The 18826-nt window shown below is 42.4% G+C and overlaps 1 protein-coding gene across 1 annotated transcript in view; it reads right to left on the minus strand.

Moving 5' to 3' along the window:
* The window catches only part of LOC135873820 (ATP-dependent translocase ABCB1-like), a 78540-nt gene that overhangs the window by 47047 nt on the left and 12667 nt on the right, over positions 1-18826 (minus strand). Inside the window, exons 3-7 of the mRNA XM_065398434.1 lie at positions 4658-4811; positions 3420-3447; positions 3033-3224; positions 1777-1948; positions 728-852 (exon numbers count right to left, since the gene is read on the minus strand). Coding sequence (XP_065254506.1) covers positions 728-852; positions 1777-1948; positions 3033-3224; positions 3420-3447; positions 4658-4811 — 671 coding nt within the window. The remainder of the gene's footprint in view (positions 1-727; positions 853-1776; positions 1949-3032; positions 3225-3419; positions 3448-4657; positions 4812-18826) is intronic.

Genomic DNA, 18826 nt, shown 5'->3' on the forward strand with positions numbered 1-18826 from the left:
AGAACATTTCAGGAGGACGTACATATCATTTTATTGTTCAATGGCATGCTCAGAAGCTTTGTAGGAACCTCTCAACACATATGTACAAAAATGCCCTGACCAAAAGTGGGAAGCCCCAAAATGAATGGCACAGTTTGCGCAGTAGTGAAGGGATACTAAAATGATGTGTAATTAATTTCTTCCACATACACTATATATCATTGGTGCTGTTCAGATTAGATCAAGAAGAGGAATATTTGCAAAGCACTAAGCACACACTTAACTTTAAGCATGTGGGTAGCCCCCTTGAAGTCGATGACATAGGAAAGTGATAGGCAATTTTATCTAAGGTCATGATCCAGTAAAGCATGAGGTTAACTGTAAACACTTTAATCAATGATTTCAGTGGGAGTGTGCATGTGCTTAAAGTATTTGCAGAAGTGCTTTGTTGGACTGGAGCCTTAGAGAAGATTGCATTTTCTATAGCTTCAGCTTCCAAATTCAACTTCAGGTTAGAGTCAGAGGGAAATTGGGCCTTACAATGCCCCTCCATAATGTAGGTCAATTGAGTGATTGCAAATATTCATGGGTGACAGAAAACATCTCCTTCCATATGCTCATATTTATCTTCATCTGAACTTCTCAGCTGTCTGGGGAATAAACTGATGGATCATCTTTGATTTTTTTAAAATAACCACATCACTTTCCCAAATATTATGTACAATCAATATTGGTTAAAAAAACTCACTTTGCTAATGCCTTCATCTGTCCATTGAAAGGAACAACTGTTCTGATAGCAGTCAAAATTTCTTCCGCCACAGCTCCTGCTCTAGCATAAGCAGTCAGCTCTTTTGTAGTGAACGATGCCAGGAACTGGAAAATTCAGAGGGTGGGGGGAGGGGAAAGTATTTTATTGCAATCTATTTAAGTGGTGTAAATTATGTACAGATACAAAGGATGATCAAGCACTTAGGGAAGAGCCTAGAATTTAGGAGACCTGGGTTCAAGTCCCCACTCCAACAGTTTTCCTGGGCAACTTCGGGTAAGTAATTTCTTTCCGTGTTTCACTTCTTCATGTGTAACATGGGAATCCCCTATCTTGCATGGTGTTGTGAGGCTAAATACAATGAAGATTGTGGGGCACTCAGAAACTATAGTAATGGAGGCCATGTAAATAATTTAGCTATCTTAATTATAGGTCACAATCCTGTTTCTTCCTCCACCATTTTCAGTGGTTGGGTGGGGGAAAGAAAACAAAATACAACCTATAAATGGAAACACTTTATCAATGTTTCTGTGCATTACAAGCAACATCTACTAATGTGGGCACAGTTGATGAATGCTGATCATCCTCTTCCCATGTGGTGAGTGGTGGTGACTGGAAGCAGTCCAGGCCTCCATGGCATGCCAATGCCTGCCTGCTGATGCTCAGTGTAGACAGAGCTCTGCAAATTTTGGGGCAGGAGCCAGTGGAGTAGGAGAAGGGCTGCTCTCCATGCTCTCCAAATTTTGGGGTCATGTTGCTTTGGGGTTCACTCCCTCTCAATCTGTTTTTAGAAGTAGAATTCTTATTTGTTTTCCCCCAGCACTTACAATTGATCCAACTGCTGCTGCTGCAGCAAGGAGAGGGATAACTGACAAAATCACCAAAGTCAGTTTCCACCCATAGACCAGTGGAGTAGGAGAAGGGCTGCTCTCCATGCTCTCCAAATTTTGGGGTCATGTTGCTTTGGGGTTCACTCCCTCTCAATCTGTTTTTAGAAGTAGAATTCTTATTTGTTTTCCCCCAGCACTTACGATTGATCCAACTGCTGCTGCTGCAGCAAGGAGAGGGATAACTGACAAAATCACCAAAGTCAGTTTCCACCCGTAGACGAATCCTATAACAATCCCTGTCAGAAACGTGGCAAAGAATTGTACAAATATACAGAACTTGTCTCCGATGCCTTCCTGGATGGTGTTAATGTCACTGTTAATTAAAAAAACAGATTTGTTAACTTTGATGAATGCCTCCTCCTCACAAATTTTTCTGTTTTGCTGGAGAAAAGCTTGTCAGAAGTTTAATTGTTCAAATCATTGGGCAGTAGGAATTTTGGACATGGGTATTGAACAGCTCTTTGTGGGGCTAGGAACTAGCAGATCACAACTCATTTTCTGTGATGTAACCTCTAGATAGACTTCTGCCATTGCTACACCTGCTCATTCACACATGACCCAATTCATTTATGCAATATCCAAAAGGAATAATCCATACAAAAACAAAAATTCACCCCCAAAACCTTTACAGTACTTTTTCCTCCAAGTTCCCCTATGTATTCTATCTTCTTCAATTTTGTTATTAGATTTTAAGATCTTTGAGGCCAGGAATATCTCCATTTTGCATCCTATACAGTGATAAGCACAGTGTTAGTAAATTATTATTTGGAAAACCATTGTGTGTCACACTAATTTTCTCTTGCTAGTTACATATGTGGGAGCTAGGATTGGTGAAATTCAAGCCTCTCTCATTCCCTTCAGGATTCACATCTTCCAAAAACTGGGCATATCCCTCCCTGCAAAAATAAAATCTGGAGAAACTCTTCATACCCTGATCATACCTTCCTCTGAATCCCTGCACAAGGAACCTGATCCAAAGATTCCTAATGATTTTAATTGGTTTTGGATCAGGTTCAAAATGATAACACAGTGCCCATAACTATGAGTGCAGTTTCATTTCATACAATGTCAGGGTTTTCAGTGTTTGTAAACTAGCTGGAGACAGCAGAGCTGTTCATCTACAGTAGTTTGCAAAATAGCTCATAGACACTACAAAGCCAATGTCAGAGGAGTAAGATATTGCATTTCACAGCATAGACCCTCGCAACGGAATGTCACTGAAACTCTGAAAATGAAGTGCAAAATGATAACGAATTCCTCCCTCAGACAGCAGTAATATGTTGAGTCTTAGTTAAAAAGGTTTCCTGGACATTCCCTGTAGCTAATTCTATCAAGGTAAACATCAGACTTCTCTTTGGTTCATGTTCCTGGTGCATAGATAAATAGAGCCTTCTCACTCCGTCAGTCGGGTGTTCAACGTTCCAATCTGGCTGGTATCAAACCAAGCCATCTCCTGGTGAAGTATTGCAAAAAAAAACTTTTGTCGGATTCTTGCTGTCTGTCTTGCAGCTGAGGTCAAAAATGTCCCGACTTGGATCGTGCTCAATATCACTACAGCAAAGCCAATACCCGCATAGTAGTAGGCAAACCTGTGGTAAAACAGTAAAAGTCCATAAGGTCAATTGCATCTTGCAAGATAAGTTGGACACATCAGGTCACGTTCAACCCTGCTGAAGCCAATGGGATGTAATTGAGGGCCAAATTTGGCTTACAGTCTAATGGACAAAAAAAATATAGAAACTACACTGTGCTATTCTTATGAAAATAATTGCAGAGGTTCTTACCTGGTCATTTCAGCTTCTATATCCAAACCTGGAATTGCTGGACAAGTAGAGCTACTATTCATCACAACTGAAAGATTAATTGTAAGAAAGAAAAATATTCAGTTTTATTAGAACAGGCATAAAACAAATCATGGCGGTTTTAGGCCATAATCTTATGGGTGTTTTGTAGGACACGACACTCCCTGTAACAGCTCTGTAGCTTTATAACTTTCATGGTGGCCATCATCCTTCCAGTGGAGGATCAAACAGGGCAAACTTCTGAGTCAGCTCAGAGGGTTACTGTAGAGTGATGTCACGGATTTAGCTCACTACGTCAAAGGGCACTGGTCAGATCATAGCTTCATCTGATCTGACCGTCTGATTCCAACAGTGGCCAATATCTGATTTTTCAGAAGTTGATAACTCCCCCTTCTACCTCACACAAGGCAAAATTCATCCATACAGACACCACAAGTCTGACTTTTATGCACCACTTAGGTTCCACCCAAGCCTCAAAACTGGGCCCAAGTCGGGTCCAAGTGGTGGCTCAGCCTTTTGCTGGCTGTCTGCAAAAAGGTAAATTTCACTAATAATGCACCTAACCAAAGGTGCAAAACTGTTCAGACCAGGGAGAAATGGGAGACCCCTTCCAGGTGTCAGCACATATATTTTAGGGAAAGTTATGATTGCCCTTATCAGAAGCTTAGCTCTTATAAAGGCAAAGTAGTATTAATGGTCCTATTTTGTTGTTTTAAAAATCCAATCACATAACTTGATTTGGTGACCTCCTGGGACAGTGCATTCCATGGATTAACTATACGCTATAGAAAGTAGTAAATTGTTTTACAGTTACCAAATGTACTGCTCTGTAATTTATCAAGTGTCTATATTGCTACTGTACTATACAGCAGGGTAAAAAGGAAGGACTGCTCAGAATTTGGGGGAGGGATAACTCAGTGGTTTGAGCATTGGCCTGCTAAACCCAGGGTGGTAAATTCAATCCTTGAGGTGACCAATTAGGGATCTGGGGCAAAATCAGTACTTGGTCCTGCAAACGAAGGCAAGGGCTGGACTCGATAACCTTTCAGGGTCCCTTCCAGTTCTATGAGATAGGTATATCTCCATATATTATATTATTTAATTCACTATGCTCTTCATGGCTTTTAACACCACAGCAGCACTCCATCCTGAACCTCTGCCAATCCAGTAAATAAGAGACTCTAACAAATATTTTCAGAAGTTGAACAAACTTTGTTTACCTGAAGACATATTTACTGCTTGGCCAGTCGTCACAAATCTGTTTGTCATCTCTCCAAAGACAATGATTAAAAGTGGCAGCCCTGTTCCATTTGCAACAGCTGCAATCAAACCTATTATCATCAAAATGATATCCAGCCAATCGGCATACCCAAACTACACGAATATAAAGAAAAAGGTATTAATTGAAGGTTGAAAAATTCACATAATTGTGACAATATCCTCCTAAGACACATAGAATAGGATTTGTTTTTACATAGCACCATTCATGATTTGGGTATCCCAAAACACATTATGAAGCAATGAATTAGAGAATGTGAAGGCAAACACAACATTTCGGATGCACTTTGAAAAAGCTTACACACAGTTTTAGGCCAGTTTTTATTGAGGGAGTTAGGACATGTTGGCAGAATGGCAGGATGAATCCCCTAATCTGCAGAAAAAAGAATCTATCTTCTATTTTTCACAAAGTGATAACATCACCTGTGCAACTCACTGCCTCTCTGTGTGCATTCTACTACATCACACATTTACTCAGTGCATTTAAAATGTAAACAAGAAAAGGTAGTTGACAAACATTTGGCTGCTGCCTACCAATAGAAACGGGTATGTAGCAGTTATCACATTTAAGAAAAACACAGCACTTGTTTCCCTGGATAATTCATGAGACATTATGCACGAATGGTAAAATTATCTCCAGTTGAGAGAGCCAGGGCAAGGCCCTACCTACCGCACATGCTTCACTTCAGTCCTTAACATGGGTGAATTTCACTCCGTCATGGTGCTAGTGCTGAAACATCGTCAAGCACTGGCCGTTAGCTGTGGGGGGAACTTTGCACAACAGGCCATATTTTTAAAGCGGGAAGCCTGAGATCAACACACAAAAATGGCTGTGCCCAGTACTAAGTTTTGCACAGACCTCTTTCTTCTCTTTCGAAATGCAGTATTGTGGTTGCACATTAGTCTGTCACCATAACGTACAACAGGCAAAGAAAAGGAACAATGAGAAATATAAATCAAACCAATAAACTATGCACTAACCAATTTCAAAATGCCAACCATCTTTTCCTTTGACTTCTCATTTTTCTTTCTAAAGAGATTAATGCAAAATTAATCCAGGCCCTTTCTTGAAAGGCAGGGCAAGAAATTTAACAGAGTATTAAGATCAAGGAACCCCTACTTTTTCTTGTTCTGTAACTGGTCATTTTGCTCAGGTTTTTCATCATGTTGGAAAGTAGGATTGCCATAGCCATTCCTTGCAGATTCTGAGGAGGGGAAAGTAGGTTTTGCTTTCACAAATAGGAAGGTCTTTTAAGTCAGCTTCTTATGAAGCACATTAAATCCCTTTCTGAATTATCTGAGCACCAAAACAGTTGATTTTTTAAAACAGGAAAACTACATTTTTCTCATGCTCTTGAAACAGCTCAATCACTTTCAATTTTTTCCTCCCCAAAAATCACATCCAAGCTGAGAACAAACAAACTAATTTTAAGGGAAGTCATTAAAGACGAACTTGGGCCTCAGTCTTGCAAAAACTGAGGGTATGCCTAAGTGTATGTCTACACTAGAAGTGCTACAGTGGCACAGCTGCAGCTATGCTCTCTGCAGCATATACACTTACTACAATGATGGAAGGGATTAGTGAATCAACCTGCTAGGTTGATGGAAGAGTTCTTCTGTCAACCTAATGGTGTCTACACTGGGGCTTAGGTCGGCTTATCTATGTCTCACAAGGGCATGAATTTTTCACACCTTTGAGAAATGTAGCTAGGTGGACCTAACTTTTAGGTGTAGACCAGGCCTTTGTCTTTGCAGGATTGGGGCCTTAGAGTGGAACAGGCATCTTATTATTTGTCGGTATTTCAGTAGTACCTACAGGCCTCAACCCGACTGTGCTTTTAGAACACCTTTGTAGAGTCTTACAGGACACTATTATGTTTGTTTTGATTATATAACAAATCAAAGGCAGTTAACTGGCTCCTGACTCACATAGTGGAGTATTTGCACGCTTAGGCCCCATTGCTGATGCATGTAAATAACTTTAGGCATATGAGAGGCCACACTGAAATTCAATGGGACTACTCGTGTGCATAAATGCTCGCAGGATGGGAGCCTTAGTTATTGTTAAGCTAGAGTGCCACACCAGGGTCACTTAAGTTGGTAGAAAGGCCACACAGAGCTACGCCCAGCCAGTGCTGTGATTAAGTTACAAGAGAATACATGTATTCAGTGCTAACTACGAATATTTTCTGAATGCTGTTTCCTCCACATAGATCCCCAAGAAGGGTCCGTACACGCTGGGTAAAGACACCACAGAAGAAAGCTTAATAGCCAGAGTAGCATGATTTGTGGAGGACGACGGGAGGGCTGATCAGTTTTTCCATAGAAATCCCTCATGGCTACCAGACAAGATTCAAAATGTGGCTTGGTTTCGTGGCAATGGAGTACATCCTTCCAACAACTAGCCTAACATTCAAAAGAAGAAACAACTAACCGAAAAACTTACTAGGATCAAGTGGTTCCTTTTCTGTGTAATTTATGAAATCATCCTTCATTGCGTTATTCTGTTGTATGGTTCTTAGACTTGCAGAAGTAAATCACTTTGGGTAAAATCTGCATACACAAGGAAACAGCACAACCTTTCAGAGACAATAGCCATTCAAAGAGTTCACATTAAGATATGTTTATGTTTCTTTATTAATTATTTGTTTCCTTTCAACAACTTTTCCTAGAGAAGAAAAAATATTTATCATTACATACTACTTTTACATCAGGGTAGATTACTTTTCTAAAGAACTATGTTCTTTTTTAAAAATTAGGACAACAATGTGGCCTGCTTCCTGGGGGTACACAGGGCTGTGGCCACCTGCCCTTAGCATGAGATAGACTTGTCTGTGCCTGATGGGGGTCAGCTCCCCAACTCTAGTGGCCACAGGCAACACAAACCCTCCCCTCTAGGCCTAGGCAGGCTCTGCTGTCTCTTTACAGGTTAGCGATAGGCACATTCCAACCCCTGAGCTCTCCGAGCATCTCCCTGGAGTGTGAAGCCCCTGCTCCACTGCAAACTCACAGTATTTACAGATTTGCTCTTTGGAAAGGAACAAAACACCCCAGCTTACCAGTTCCAGATCAGATCACCTCTTTGTTTAACACACGACACTTAGATACGTTTATAGTGAAAACGAGCAAAAGTTTATTTAACAAAGTAGAGATGTAACTCCCCTTTCAGTGCTGGCTTAGTACCTGAATGCAGTGCAAACAGGAGAGGGATACCTCACAGCTTTTGGACAGTTCCAAAGTTTCGGTCACCCTGGGCTCATTTCACTGTGCTGCTGGTAGGTGCCTGCCTCCCCCTCCTGGTATGCTAAAGGATCAAGCTATTTGGTGATACTTTTCCCTACTGTGCTCTCTGAAGGCTGGTTTAACTCAAAGCGCTCTACATTTGCAAGTGTAGCCATGACCTAATACAGGATACCCCCTCAGGTTCCATTTCTGGCTGAGTGGTCAGGAGGCTGATTCAGGCAAGCAGGTCCTGCCTAGGGATCACTGGAAATGGACTAACCACCCACTCCCTTCTGACAGTGCTGACAGTCGTTAAAGCTTGGAACCCATGGGTTCTGAAATCCCGGATCTGGTGTGAGCTGGCTGCAGGGCAGGCAGGCTGGAAGCAGTAAATGGCAGGAGAGACAGGCTATCTCCTAAGGTTGCTGGCAGGTGGCGACAGGAGGATTGTCCCCTCCTGGGGCTTTTCTGCAGGCTGGAGTTACAAGTTAGGCCAGTTGCTGGGCCTGGAAGTGCTGTGCTGGCAGACTGCAGGCAGCCCTGCTCTCCCCTCTGCTTCCCAACTGGTCTCTCCCACATGGTGGGAAAAGCTGAGCTATTCATAGACTTCCTCCTGCTTTCCCAGGGCTCCAGGGCTCCAAGGGTGATTTAAAGGGCCAGAAGCTCCCGGCCGCCCACCGCTACCACCCTGGGCCCTTTAAATCAACGCCCGAGCCCCGCTGTCAGAGCCCTGGGGTAGCGGCAGTGGGGCTCTGGCAGTGATTTAAAGGGCCAGGGGCTGCCGGCCGCAGCGGAGCCCCGGGCCCTTTAAATCACCAATGGAGCCCCGGGGGATCCCAGCTGCTGCCGCTACCCCAGGGCTCGAGGCTCTGGCGGAGATTTAAAGGGCCCGGGGCTCTGTTGCAGTAGCGGTGGCAGCGGCGGCAGATGTAGTGTATTAAAGTGCTCTCCATAGTAGTGTGCTACTTACGGTGTACTGAGCATGCTCAGTACATCTGCTGAAGCCACTGCCCTTCACCCTGCCCTTATTAGCCGTAAGATTCTGCGGTTTGCTTTTGACGGGTTAAAAAGTGGCAAAGGGTCTTTGGAGGAGGGGGGAGGCCAGGGTGTGAGAAGGGGGTGGAAATTTACTGGTTGGGGGGTCAAGCAGCTGGATGCAGCATTAGGAGAGGGGCTAAAGGGAAAATCAGGGCTGGGGGGAGGATCAGGAGTTAAGCTCGGGGTGAGGCTCTGGCAGAGGGTGTCAGAGGGCAAAACCCGGCACAGGCAGGGGCACAGGGGTAACAGTTACCCCAGTGGCATTGAGACACCCGTGTTTGCAAAAATGGTGGGGGGCAAATGGGCTTTTTTTATTTCCCCTCTCACAGACAGCACCTCTCAGCATCGGCTTCCCAGGGCTGGGTTCTTAAAGGCACAGGCATCCCAATGCCTAGTCAATGCAACTCCTCTTTGTCTGATCTAACCTACTGAGGCTATGTCTACACTACAAAGTTCAAAGCGCTGCTGCGGGTGCCAGTGCTCCTGGTAATCCACCTCGATGAGGGGATTAGCTCTGAGCACTGGGAGCCGAGCCTGTCCACACTAGCGCTTTAAAGCGCTCAAACTTGCTGCGGTGTGTGTGTGTGTGTGGGGGGGGGGGGTTGTGTGTGTGATTTTTCACACCCCTGAGCCAGCAAGTTAGAGCACTTTAACTTGCCAGTGTAGTATCAGATTGCATAGAGCAGTGTTTCCCAAACTTGGGAAGCCGCTTGTGTAGGGAAAGCCCCTGGAGCAAACCGCAGCCAGTGGGAGCCGCGATCGGCCGAACCTGCGGATGGGGCAGGTAAACAAACCGGCTCAGCCCGCCAGGGGTTTTCCCTACACAAGTGGCGTCCCAAGTTTGGGAAACACTGGTATAGAGTCTCCTAGCAGTTGTCTTATCTGTTGCTGGGATTCCCTGAATTCCCTGAATTTTTAAATGTAATTTTTTCTTCTCATTTTAGAGCTGACTGAATTTCTGGCCTAGTGTCAAAACTTTGTTTTGAGTCAATCCACCAATGGGGATTGCATTTTTGCAACTGTTATTTTGCGTCTCAGTCTAGCCCTTAGTGTTTTTCCGCATGCCAGTGTGTACAACTTGATTCTCAAATATTCAATAAAGGCAGTATATTATCTCCTATAACGTCTTTCTCCCTGGAAAAAAATCTATTGTAATTACTGCCATCGCGGGTCACACCAATAGTCCGCCTAATCTAGTATCCTGTCTTGTGACAGTGGCCAATGCCAGGTGCTAATTTGGGAATGATCAGACGAGGCAATGACTCAGTGAACCATCCCATTGTCCACTCCCAGCATGAGTTATACACCCTCGAGTCAAGACATTTTAATAAATAAATGATTTTTTTTATGTGCTTCTTTGTTCTTGAGCCTGTAGGGTGCAGTAAGGCCAGTTCCAATGCCTTGAACCTAAACACCTGAATGAATCTTAGTCTACCCTCATACAGTTCCTGTTACCTCTCCCAAACATTTAATATACCTAAGGCCATATCTACACTTTAAATGTGGGTTAACTCAACTTATGTCAGCATAGAGTCACTACGTCACTAGTGTGCATGCCTCCTGGACTCCTTGTCTCAGCAGTCAGGGTACTCACCAGAAGCACTTGTATAGAGTCAGAGTGAGGTGCACCATGAATAGATATCCCACTGTATTTTGGGAAGCTTTGTTTTGGCAGTGTATGCTGGGTACCAGACAGGTGAGACAGGGGTGGTTGTGGCCATGGGATCCAACTTCTTATGATGCATTGTTAACCATCCACTAATTTTATATGTATCCCATACATAAATGTATACATAATGTTTACACCTTTTTTTCTAAACCCACTAAGCTGCCTGGCCCTCCTCACTGTCTGCCATCTCACACAGAATCATGGAACTTGCATGGCTCTGCACTATTGTCATGAGCGTTTGCACCCAAAGGTGCATGCTCCTTTACTGTTTGCAGATCAGCAAACATACATGTGGGATGTGACATTATACTCTACATTCTTTATGAAAATATGCTTATGATATGGATATGACATAGCTAATATATACTTTATGCAAGACGTCTGATGTGGGGTATCATTGCAAAATGGAAGACCTATTGACTGTGTTTATCCAACCTGTATGCATGTAACGTTTATCTCTGTATTTCAAAAGTTGTCTCTGTATTTCAAATGAAGTAAAAATTTTAAGTGAATCCGCATGTTCCATAGAATCTCTACGGATAGTAATTTCATGCTCTAATAAGAATATAACATGAGGGATCTATTATCAACCACCTGACCAGGACAGTGATAGTGACGATGAAATGCTGAGGGAGATTAGAGAGGCGATCAAAATTAAGAACTCAATAATAATGGGGGATTTCAATTATTCCCATATTGACTGGGAACATGTCACCTCAGGACAAAATGCAGAAACAACATTTCTCGATACTTTAAAGGACTGCTTCTTGGAGCAGGTGGTACAGGAACGCACAAGGGGAGAGGCAATTCTCGATTTAGTCCAGAGTGGAGCGCAGGATATGGTCCAAGACGTAACTATAACAGGTCCGCTTCAAATAGTGACCATAATATAATAATTTTTAACATTCCTGTGGTGGGAAGAACACCTCAACAGCCCACCACTGTGGCATTTAATTTCAGAAAGGGGAACTATGCAAAAATGAGGGGGTTAGTTAAACAGAAATTAAAAGGTACAGTGACTAGAGTGAAATCCCTGCAAGCTGCATGGACACTTTTCAAAAGACACCATAACAGAGGCCCAATTGAAATGTATACCCCAAATTAAAAAACACAGTAAAAGAACTAAAAAAGAACCACCATGGCTTAACAACCATATAAAAGAAGCAGTGAGAGATTAAAAAAGCATCTTTTAAAAAGTGGAAGTCAATTCTAGTGAGGTAAATAGAAAGGAGCATAAACACTGCCAAATTAAGTGTAAAAATGTAATAAGAAAAGCCAAAAAGAAGTTTGAAGAACAGCTAGCCAAAAACTCAAAAGGTAATAACAAAATGTTTTTTAAGTACATCAGAAGCAGGAAGACTGCTAAACAACCAATGGGCCCCCTAGACGATCGAGATACAAAAGGAGCACTTAAAGATGATAAAGTAATTGCGGAGAAACTAAACGTATTCTTTGCTTCAGTCTTCACGGCTGAGGATGTTAGGGAGATTCCCAAACCTGAGCTGGCTTTTGTAGGTGACAAATCTGAGGAATTGTCACAGACTGAGGTGTCACTAGAGGAGGTTTTGGAATTAATTGATAAACTTAACAATAACAAGTCACTGGGACCAGATGGCATTGACCCAAGAGTTCTGAAAGAACTCAAATGTGAAATTGCAGAACAACTAACTATGGTTTGTAACCTGTCCTTTAAATCAGCTTCTGTCCCCAGTGACTGGAAGATATCTAATGTAATGCCAATATTTAAAAAGAGGTGATCCTGGCAATTCTAACATCAGTACTGGGCAAATTAGTTGAAACAATCGTAAAGAATAAAATTGTCAGACACATAGAAGAACATAAATTGTTGGGCAAAAGTCAACATGGTTTCTGTAAAGGGAAATCATGTCTTACTAATCTATTAGAGTTCTTTGAAGTGGTCAACAAATATGTGGACAAGGGGGATCCAGTGGACATAGTGTACTTAGATTTCCAGAAAGCCTTTGACAAGGTCCCTCACCAAAGGCTCTTATGTAAATTAAGTTGCATGGGATAAGGGGGAAGATCCTTTCAAGGATTGAGAACTAGTTAAAAGACAGGGAACAAAGGGTAGAAATAAATGGTAAATTTTCAGAATGGAGAGGGATAACTAGTGGTGTTCCCCAAGGATCAGTGCTAGGACCAATCCTATTCAATTTATTCATAAATGATCTGGAGAAAGGGGTAAAAAGTGAGGTGGCAAAGTTTGCAGATGATACTAAACTGCTCAAGATAGTTAAGACCAACGCAAACTGTGAAGAACTTCAAAAAGATCTCACAAAACTAAGTGACTGGGCAACAAAATGGCAAATGAAATTTAATGTGGATAAAAGTAAAGTAATGCACATTGGGAAAAATAATCCCAACTATACATACAATATGATGGGGGCCAATTTAGCTACAACTAATCAGGAAAAAAGATCTTGGAGCCATCGTGGATAGTTCTCTGAAGACGGCCACGCAGTGTGCAGCGGCAGTCAAAAAAGCAAACAGGATGTTAGGAATCAATAAAAAGGGGATAAAGAATAAGACGGAGAATATCTTATTGCCCTTGTATAAATCCATGGTACGCCACATCTTGAATACTGCGTACAGATGTGGTCTCATCACAAAAAAGATATACTGGCATTAGAAAAGGTTCAGAGAAGGGCAACTAAAATAATTAGGGGTTTGGAATGGATCCCATATGAGGAGAGATTAAAGAGGATAGGACTTTTCAGCTTGGAAAAGAGGAGACTAAGGGGGGATATGATAGAGGTATATAAAATCATGAGTGATGTGGAGAAAGTGAATAAGGAAAAGTTATTTACTTGTTCCCATAATATAAGAACGAGGGGCCACCAAATGAAATTAATGGGCAGCAGGTTTAAAACAAATAAAAGGAAGTTCTTCTTCAGACAGTGCACAGTCAACTTGTGGAACTCCTTGCCTGAGGAGGTTGTGAAGGCTAGGACTATAACAGGGTTTAAAAGAGAACTGGATAAATTCATGGAGGTTAAGTCCATTAATGGCTATTAGCCAGGATGGATAAGGAATGGTGTCCTAGCCTCTGTTTGTCAGAGGGTGGTGATGGACGGCACGAGAGATATCACTTGATCATTACCTGTTAGCTTCACTCCCTCTGGGGCACCTGGCATTGGCCACTGTCGGTAGACAGATTACTGGGCTGGATGGACCTTTGGTCTGACCCAGTATGGCCATTCTTATGTTCTTATGCTCTGTTAGATGAGGCCAGACAATGTTAGTGGCTTATTGAAGGAATGCACAAACACATAAAGATTACCCCAGGAACTGTGTGCAATAGGAACCTCTGAATGATAGTGCTATACAAAGGCCATCAGATGTAGCTAACTGCTGCAGAGAGCAGTCTCACGTACCTACAGTGTGAGAAACTGCTATCTGTAGGAATTAGCTTCATCAGATTGCAGTGTTACAGGTCTCCCATGACCTTCTCATAAACAAACGATGGAAATGCAACCTAGATGGAGCTAAAATAAATGGGTGCAAAACTAGTTGGAAAACAGTCCGACAGTAGTTATCAGTGATTCACAGGCTGAAAGGGCTGAGTCAGGCTGAAAGGGCATAACAAATGGGTCTCTCTAAGGATCAGTTCTGGATAAGTTTCTATTCAAAATCTGAATCAGTGATTGAGATAATGGCATAGAGAGTACAATTATTAAGTTTGTGAATGATAACAAGCTGCACACATTCTAAATGGGAAATGACTTCCTAGGAAGGACGACTGCAGAAAGAGGTCTGAGGGTCACAGTGGACCACAAGCTGGATATCAGTACTATGGAAAGGGATCTATTCCAAAAACAGAAGATCACTCTGGGATATCCACTCTACTCTGCGCTGATTAGGTCTCAACTGTAGTAAAAATTGGAGAGAGTCCAGAGAAGGGAGAAAAAAATAAGGTCTAGAAAACCTGACCTATGAGGGAAGTAGCATCTTTTTACAAAAGCTGTTTCTTACAATCTAAAAGTATAAATAACTGCTACAGATAGCACATTTCTACACTTAGCAATTTCACATATACTACAGTGCAAGAAACTGCTACCTGTAGGCATTTGCTACATCGGGTAGCAGTTTACTACAATAGCAGTTTCTTATAATCCATTACCTATCGGTAACTGCTACCAGTAACACAGTCCTACCCAGAGCAGTTTCATACACTACACCTGTCTGGTCCCGGACAGGATCGGACCCGGTTACTTTCACCTCCGCCCCCCGCAGTGGCCAGGATCCCTTTGCTTTCAGTCCCAGCGGCCAGGGCTCCCTTGGTGCGTGTCACTCCGAGCTGCCACTGGCCATGGAGCGCGCAGCCCCCAGAGACGCGGCCCCGGTCCTGCCGGGGAAGGTGCCCTGCTGCCCGCGTGCGGCGGCCGGGGAGCGCCGCTGAGCCCCCGTGGGAGGAGAGCGAGTAGCGCGGAGGGGCTGGGCGAGGGGTTTGCTCGGACACGCCGCTGGCGCCAGAGCGGCTGGAGCTTCCCCATCGCTCAGCCCTGGGCCGACCCCAGGCGGCCTCCTGCCCGGGGCGGGGTGTGTGACTGTGGAGGCAGCTAGGTAAAGCCTGTCTCGGGGGATGGGAGAGATTCCTCAGCAGGAGACTGTCCCCGTCCCAGCGGTTCTGAGCCTCACCTGCCCGCTGCTCCCTGCGCTGCTCCCAGAGCGGGTGTGACTGCGGAGTGCCCACACCTGCCTTCACTCCCTAACCAAGGCAGAGTCCCCGGTGTGGTGTGTCCCAGACGCTGCTCTTCCTAAACCTCAGTGCCCGCTTTACCCTGCCCCTTATAAACAGCAGGCTGCTTCCCGCCGCCCAGTTTTCAGCTACCTTGTTTCCCTTCCTCCACGTACCGAAGGATCAGGTTTCAAGGTAATGCTCTGGGCCCCCTTTCCACATCTCCTATCAGTGATTCCTTCCCCACAGTTACCCCCCGCCCAAAAGAAGAAAACCATTTCTGGTGAAGACATGCTGCTGTGTGGACCAGAAATGGGTAAAAGGACTAAAGCCTCCAATTGTGGTTCTTTCCTGCTTAAATGAGTTTAAATGTCTCCTAAAAAGTTCAGAGAGTTGATTCAGAAAAACACCCCAAAGCTCAGATTCTTCACCACACTTGTAGGGACGTCTGTCAGTTACTAAGGGAAAACTTATGCAGACCTTACAGTACCCTGTGGCTCCCCACCCCTTTCCACTGTGCAAAAACAAAATCCCATAATTATCTTCCCCTCCATCTGGGTGCTGATATCATCCTCATCATGCTGGAATCTGAGCGCCCAAGGTTTTTGGAAAGTCAGGGAAACCAGTGGTAGTTTTGCCTGATTAAGGTGTTCAGGCCTGGGCACTGTGTGATGATTCCTCTTTTCATTCCCCCCCACAAGGTTCAGGGTAAAATCATACAATTCCCTTTGAAAGAAAAGGCAACGTTTCCCATCGCTTTCTTCACCCCACCCCACCCCACCCACCACCATTACCTTTTACTTTCCAGCTAGACTTCAATGTTGCTCAAAACCCTACACCTCAAGTCTGTTTATTTCTAGGGCCCCACGCTCTCATTACCATTACATTATTTTTTTAAGCTAGGCATTGTACAAAACACATTGTGACAGGGACTGACTCTTCCTAAGAGTTTATTAACTCCTTGGCTTCCATAGCTCAGATGTCTGTGTCTGTAGATTAGCAGGGGGGAAAGGTGAGAAGCACAAATACATGATTGTCCCAAGCCCCAAACTGTGTTATTCCCAATGGAGTCAATGGATTTTTTGTCATTTCAGTGGGAACAGGAACAACTCCTGCATCCGCACTAGGAGCGTTTTGCCGGTGTAGTATACTGGGATAGCTTTACTGGCAAAGGCTTTTCAAGAGTAGACCTGGCCATCGGTTTAGCTGTGCTCATGGTTGAACTCAGATACTATAGCAATGAATGCCATATAAGAATATAAGCAGAATTAAATAGGAAGGTCTTGACCAAAAGTTTGAAGATGCTAAGCACCCACAACTCTTATTTGAAATCTTACAGTAGAACTTTGATTTTATGACCACCAATCTGACGAACAGCCAGTTACAGGATCATTTCCTCCTCCTCTCCCCCACCCCCCGACTGGCGGGAGGAAGTAGAAAATCACAGCATGAATGTGATCTGATGAAGAACAAGTTGACATCCCTTCACATTTTGAGGCCTTCTTCAGTGTGTTGGAAAATGTTTTGCTGTGGTTTGAAGGACAAGAAGAAAGTGATGCAGTGCACCATGCTGCAACTCACACTGTACCTACTGTCAGTTCGAGATATTCAATTTTGTGACCTTTTCAATGTTATGAACTCCTCAGTCCCCAATTAGTTTGTAAAACAGAGGTTCTGCTCTTTTTGTGTGTAGACGCCCCAGCCAAGACTGGAGCCACATTGTGCTAAGCATTGTAAATATACGTTGTTCACCATTATCAGAAAGCTTTTCCCCCCAAAATAAAATGTCGTCAAGGTTGACACAGTCCCACAGAAAGTTTAGATTTTGATGAAATGGCATTTTATGATGGGAAAATGTTCGATCTGAAAATTTTTGACCAGCTGTTATGTTAATAAGCAACTTTAAAAAGTAAAAACCAGGGAAGCAAAGGGAAAGTGAGAGGAGGAGAAAGGAAGAGTTAGCAAATAATTCCTGCAGTAACCTGGTAAGATATAAGGGCCCCACTTATCACTTGATAGAAGACCAGGGAAAGTCAAAGCAAATTGCATTATTTTTTTAAACCTCCTTTATAAGTAAAAGATGACCACAATTACTTAAAAGTTGAACAGAACTGAAAGTAGTGGACTAAAATAAATGCGATGGTAACTAGAACGGACATAAGCTTATAAATAAAGCTTCAGTATTTAACTGTTGTGGAAGAAACAAACTTTATTTTTAGGTTGGAAGCAATAAAATGAGAGACAGCTTTATTTAGGACATGCAATTGTAAGGGAAGAACGTAGCTGACAGAGAGCATTTTTGTTTTAGTTTTTTTAAAGTACAAGCAATATTACACAAGCATTTATATAGTTTAGTGGCATGTATTAATTAAAAACATTTGTAGTTCATTTATGTTATGTTTTGCTTATTTTTGTATTTTGTATTTTTGTTTTTAAATATAGCTATTTTAAGGCTGGGTTACATTGATTATTTTGCTGTTTTTATTTTCTTTTGACGTGAGCTTTGCTTTTATAGGTTCTGCGATATTAGGCTAAGACTTAGCTTAATAGTTGCTTTGGTTTTGATACTTAAATGGCAACTTAACCCCCCCCCTTTTTTTTTTTTTTGCTTTTTACACTCCCCCTTTTGTGCTTTTTTTTAGCATAACTAACATTTTTAAATTTTTAATTGCATTAAGCTTTGTATTTTTCTTTTTAGCTTAGGAGGATTAGAATTAGCCTTATAAGTTTTAACTGGATATAACAATAATGCATGATTAGTATGAACATGAAAGGCATTTTTGTTATTACATTTATTACAACAACAACAACTTATTTTTAGACTAAATAAAAGCAATACACCCATTAATGTTTTTATTGTAATAATATGCTGGGGTTGTTTTACTGCCTTAGTTATATAGCACATTACATTATAATTAGTACATAAAGTAAACACTTTATAGGCTGTATGAAAAGCATGTTTTTTTAATTTAATATATATTTTGAAGCACATGGATTTGACCCTGCAAGTTAGAAATTTTTTGAACCTTTGGTAGGAGTAAGCGCAAATTTTGAAATTGGTTAGATATTAAAGTGGTTCAATTAAAAGAATTTGATACCTAAGGTTTGATTGTTGGACTTGTTTGCAAGCCAATAAATAATGTGATTTTTTTTGCAGTTATGGTGACATTTTTTAGATACTATGGTGAATTATTTAATTTTACATGCATTTTTTTTATGGGCTTGACAGGATTTGGTATGTGGGAGCCTACACCTCTCCTATTGGCCCATATGCTTGGAAGGAAGGAGCACTGCGAGTACTTGCACATTTATTTAGAAAATTTTTAAGTATATTTTTATGGCCACAAATTAGATGGCATTTTTGAAGCACTAGTAAGGGCAGTGGGCCACGCTTGATGCTTGAGATTATTTTGAATGGCCATTAGTTGGTCATTTAGGAAATTTTGAAATTTTGAACATGCTAGATTTTATAGCAATTTTTTT

Source organism: Emys orbicularis, chromosome 2, assembly GCF_028017835.1.
Source record: "Emys orbicularis isolate rEmyOrb1 chromosome 2, rEmyOrb1.hap1, whole genome shotgun sequence".
In the NCBI taxonomy this organism is placed as follows: Eukaryota; Metazoa; Chordata; order Testudines; family Emydidae; genus Emys; species Emys orbicularis.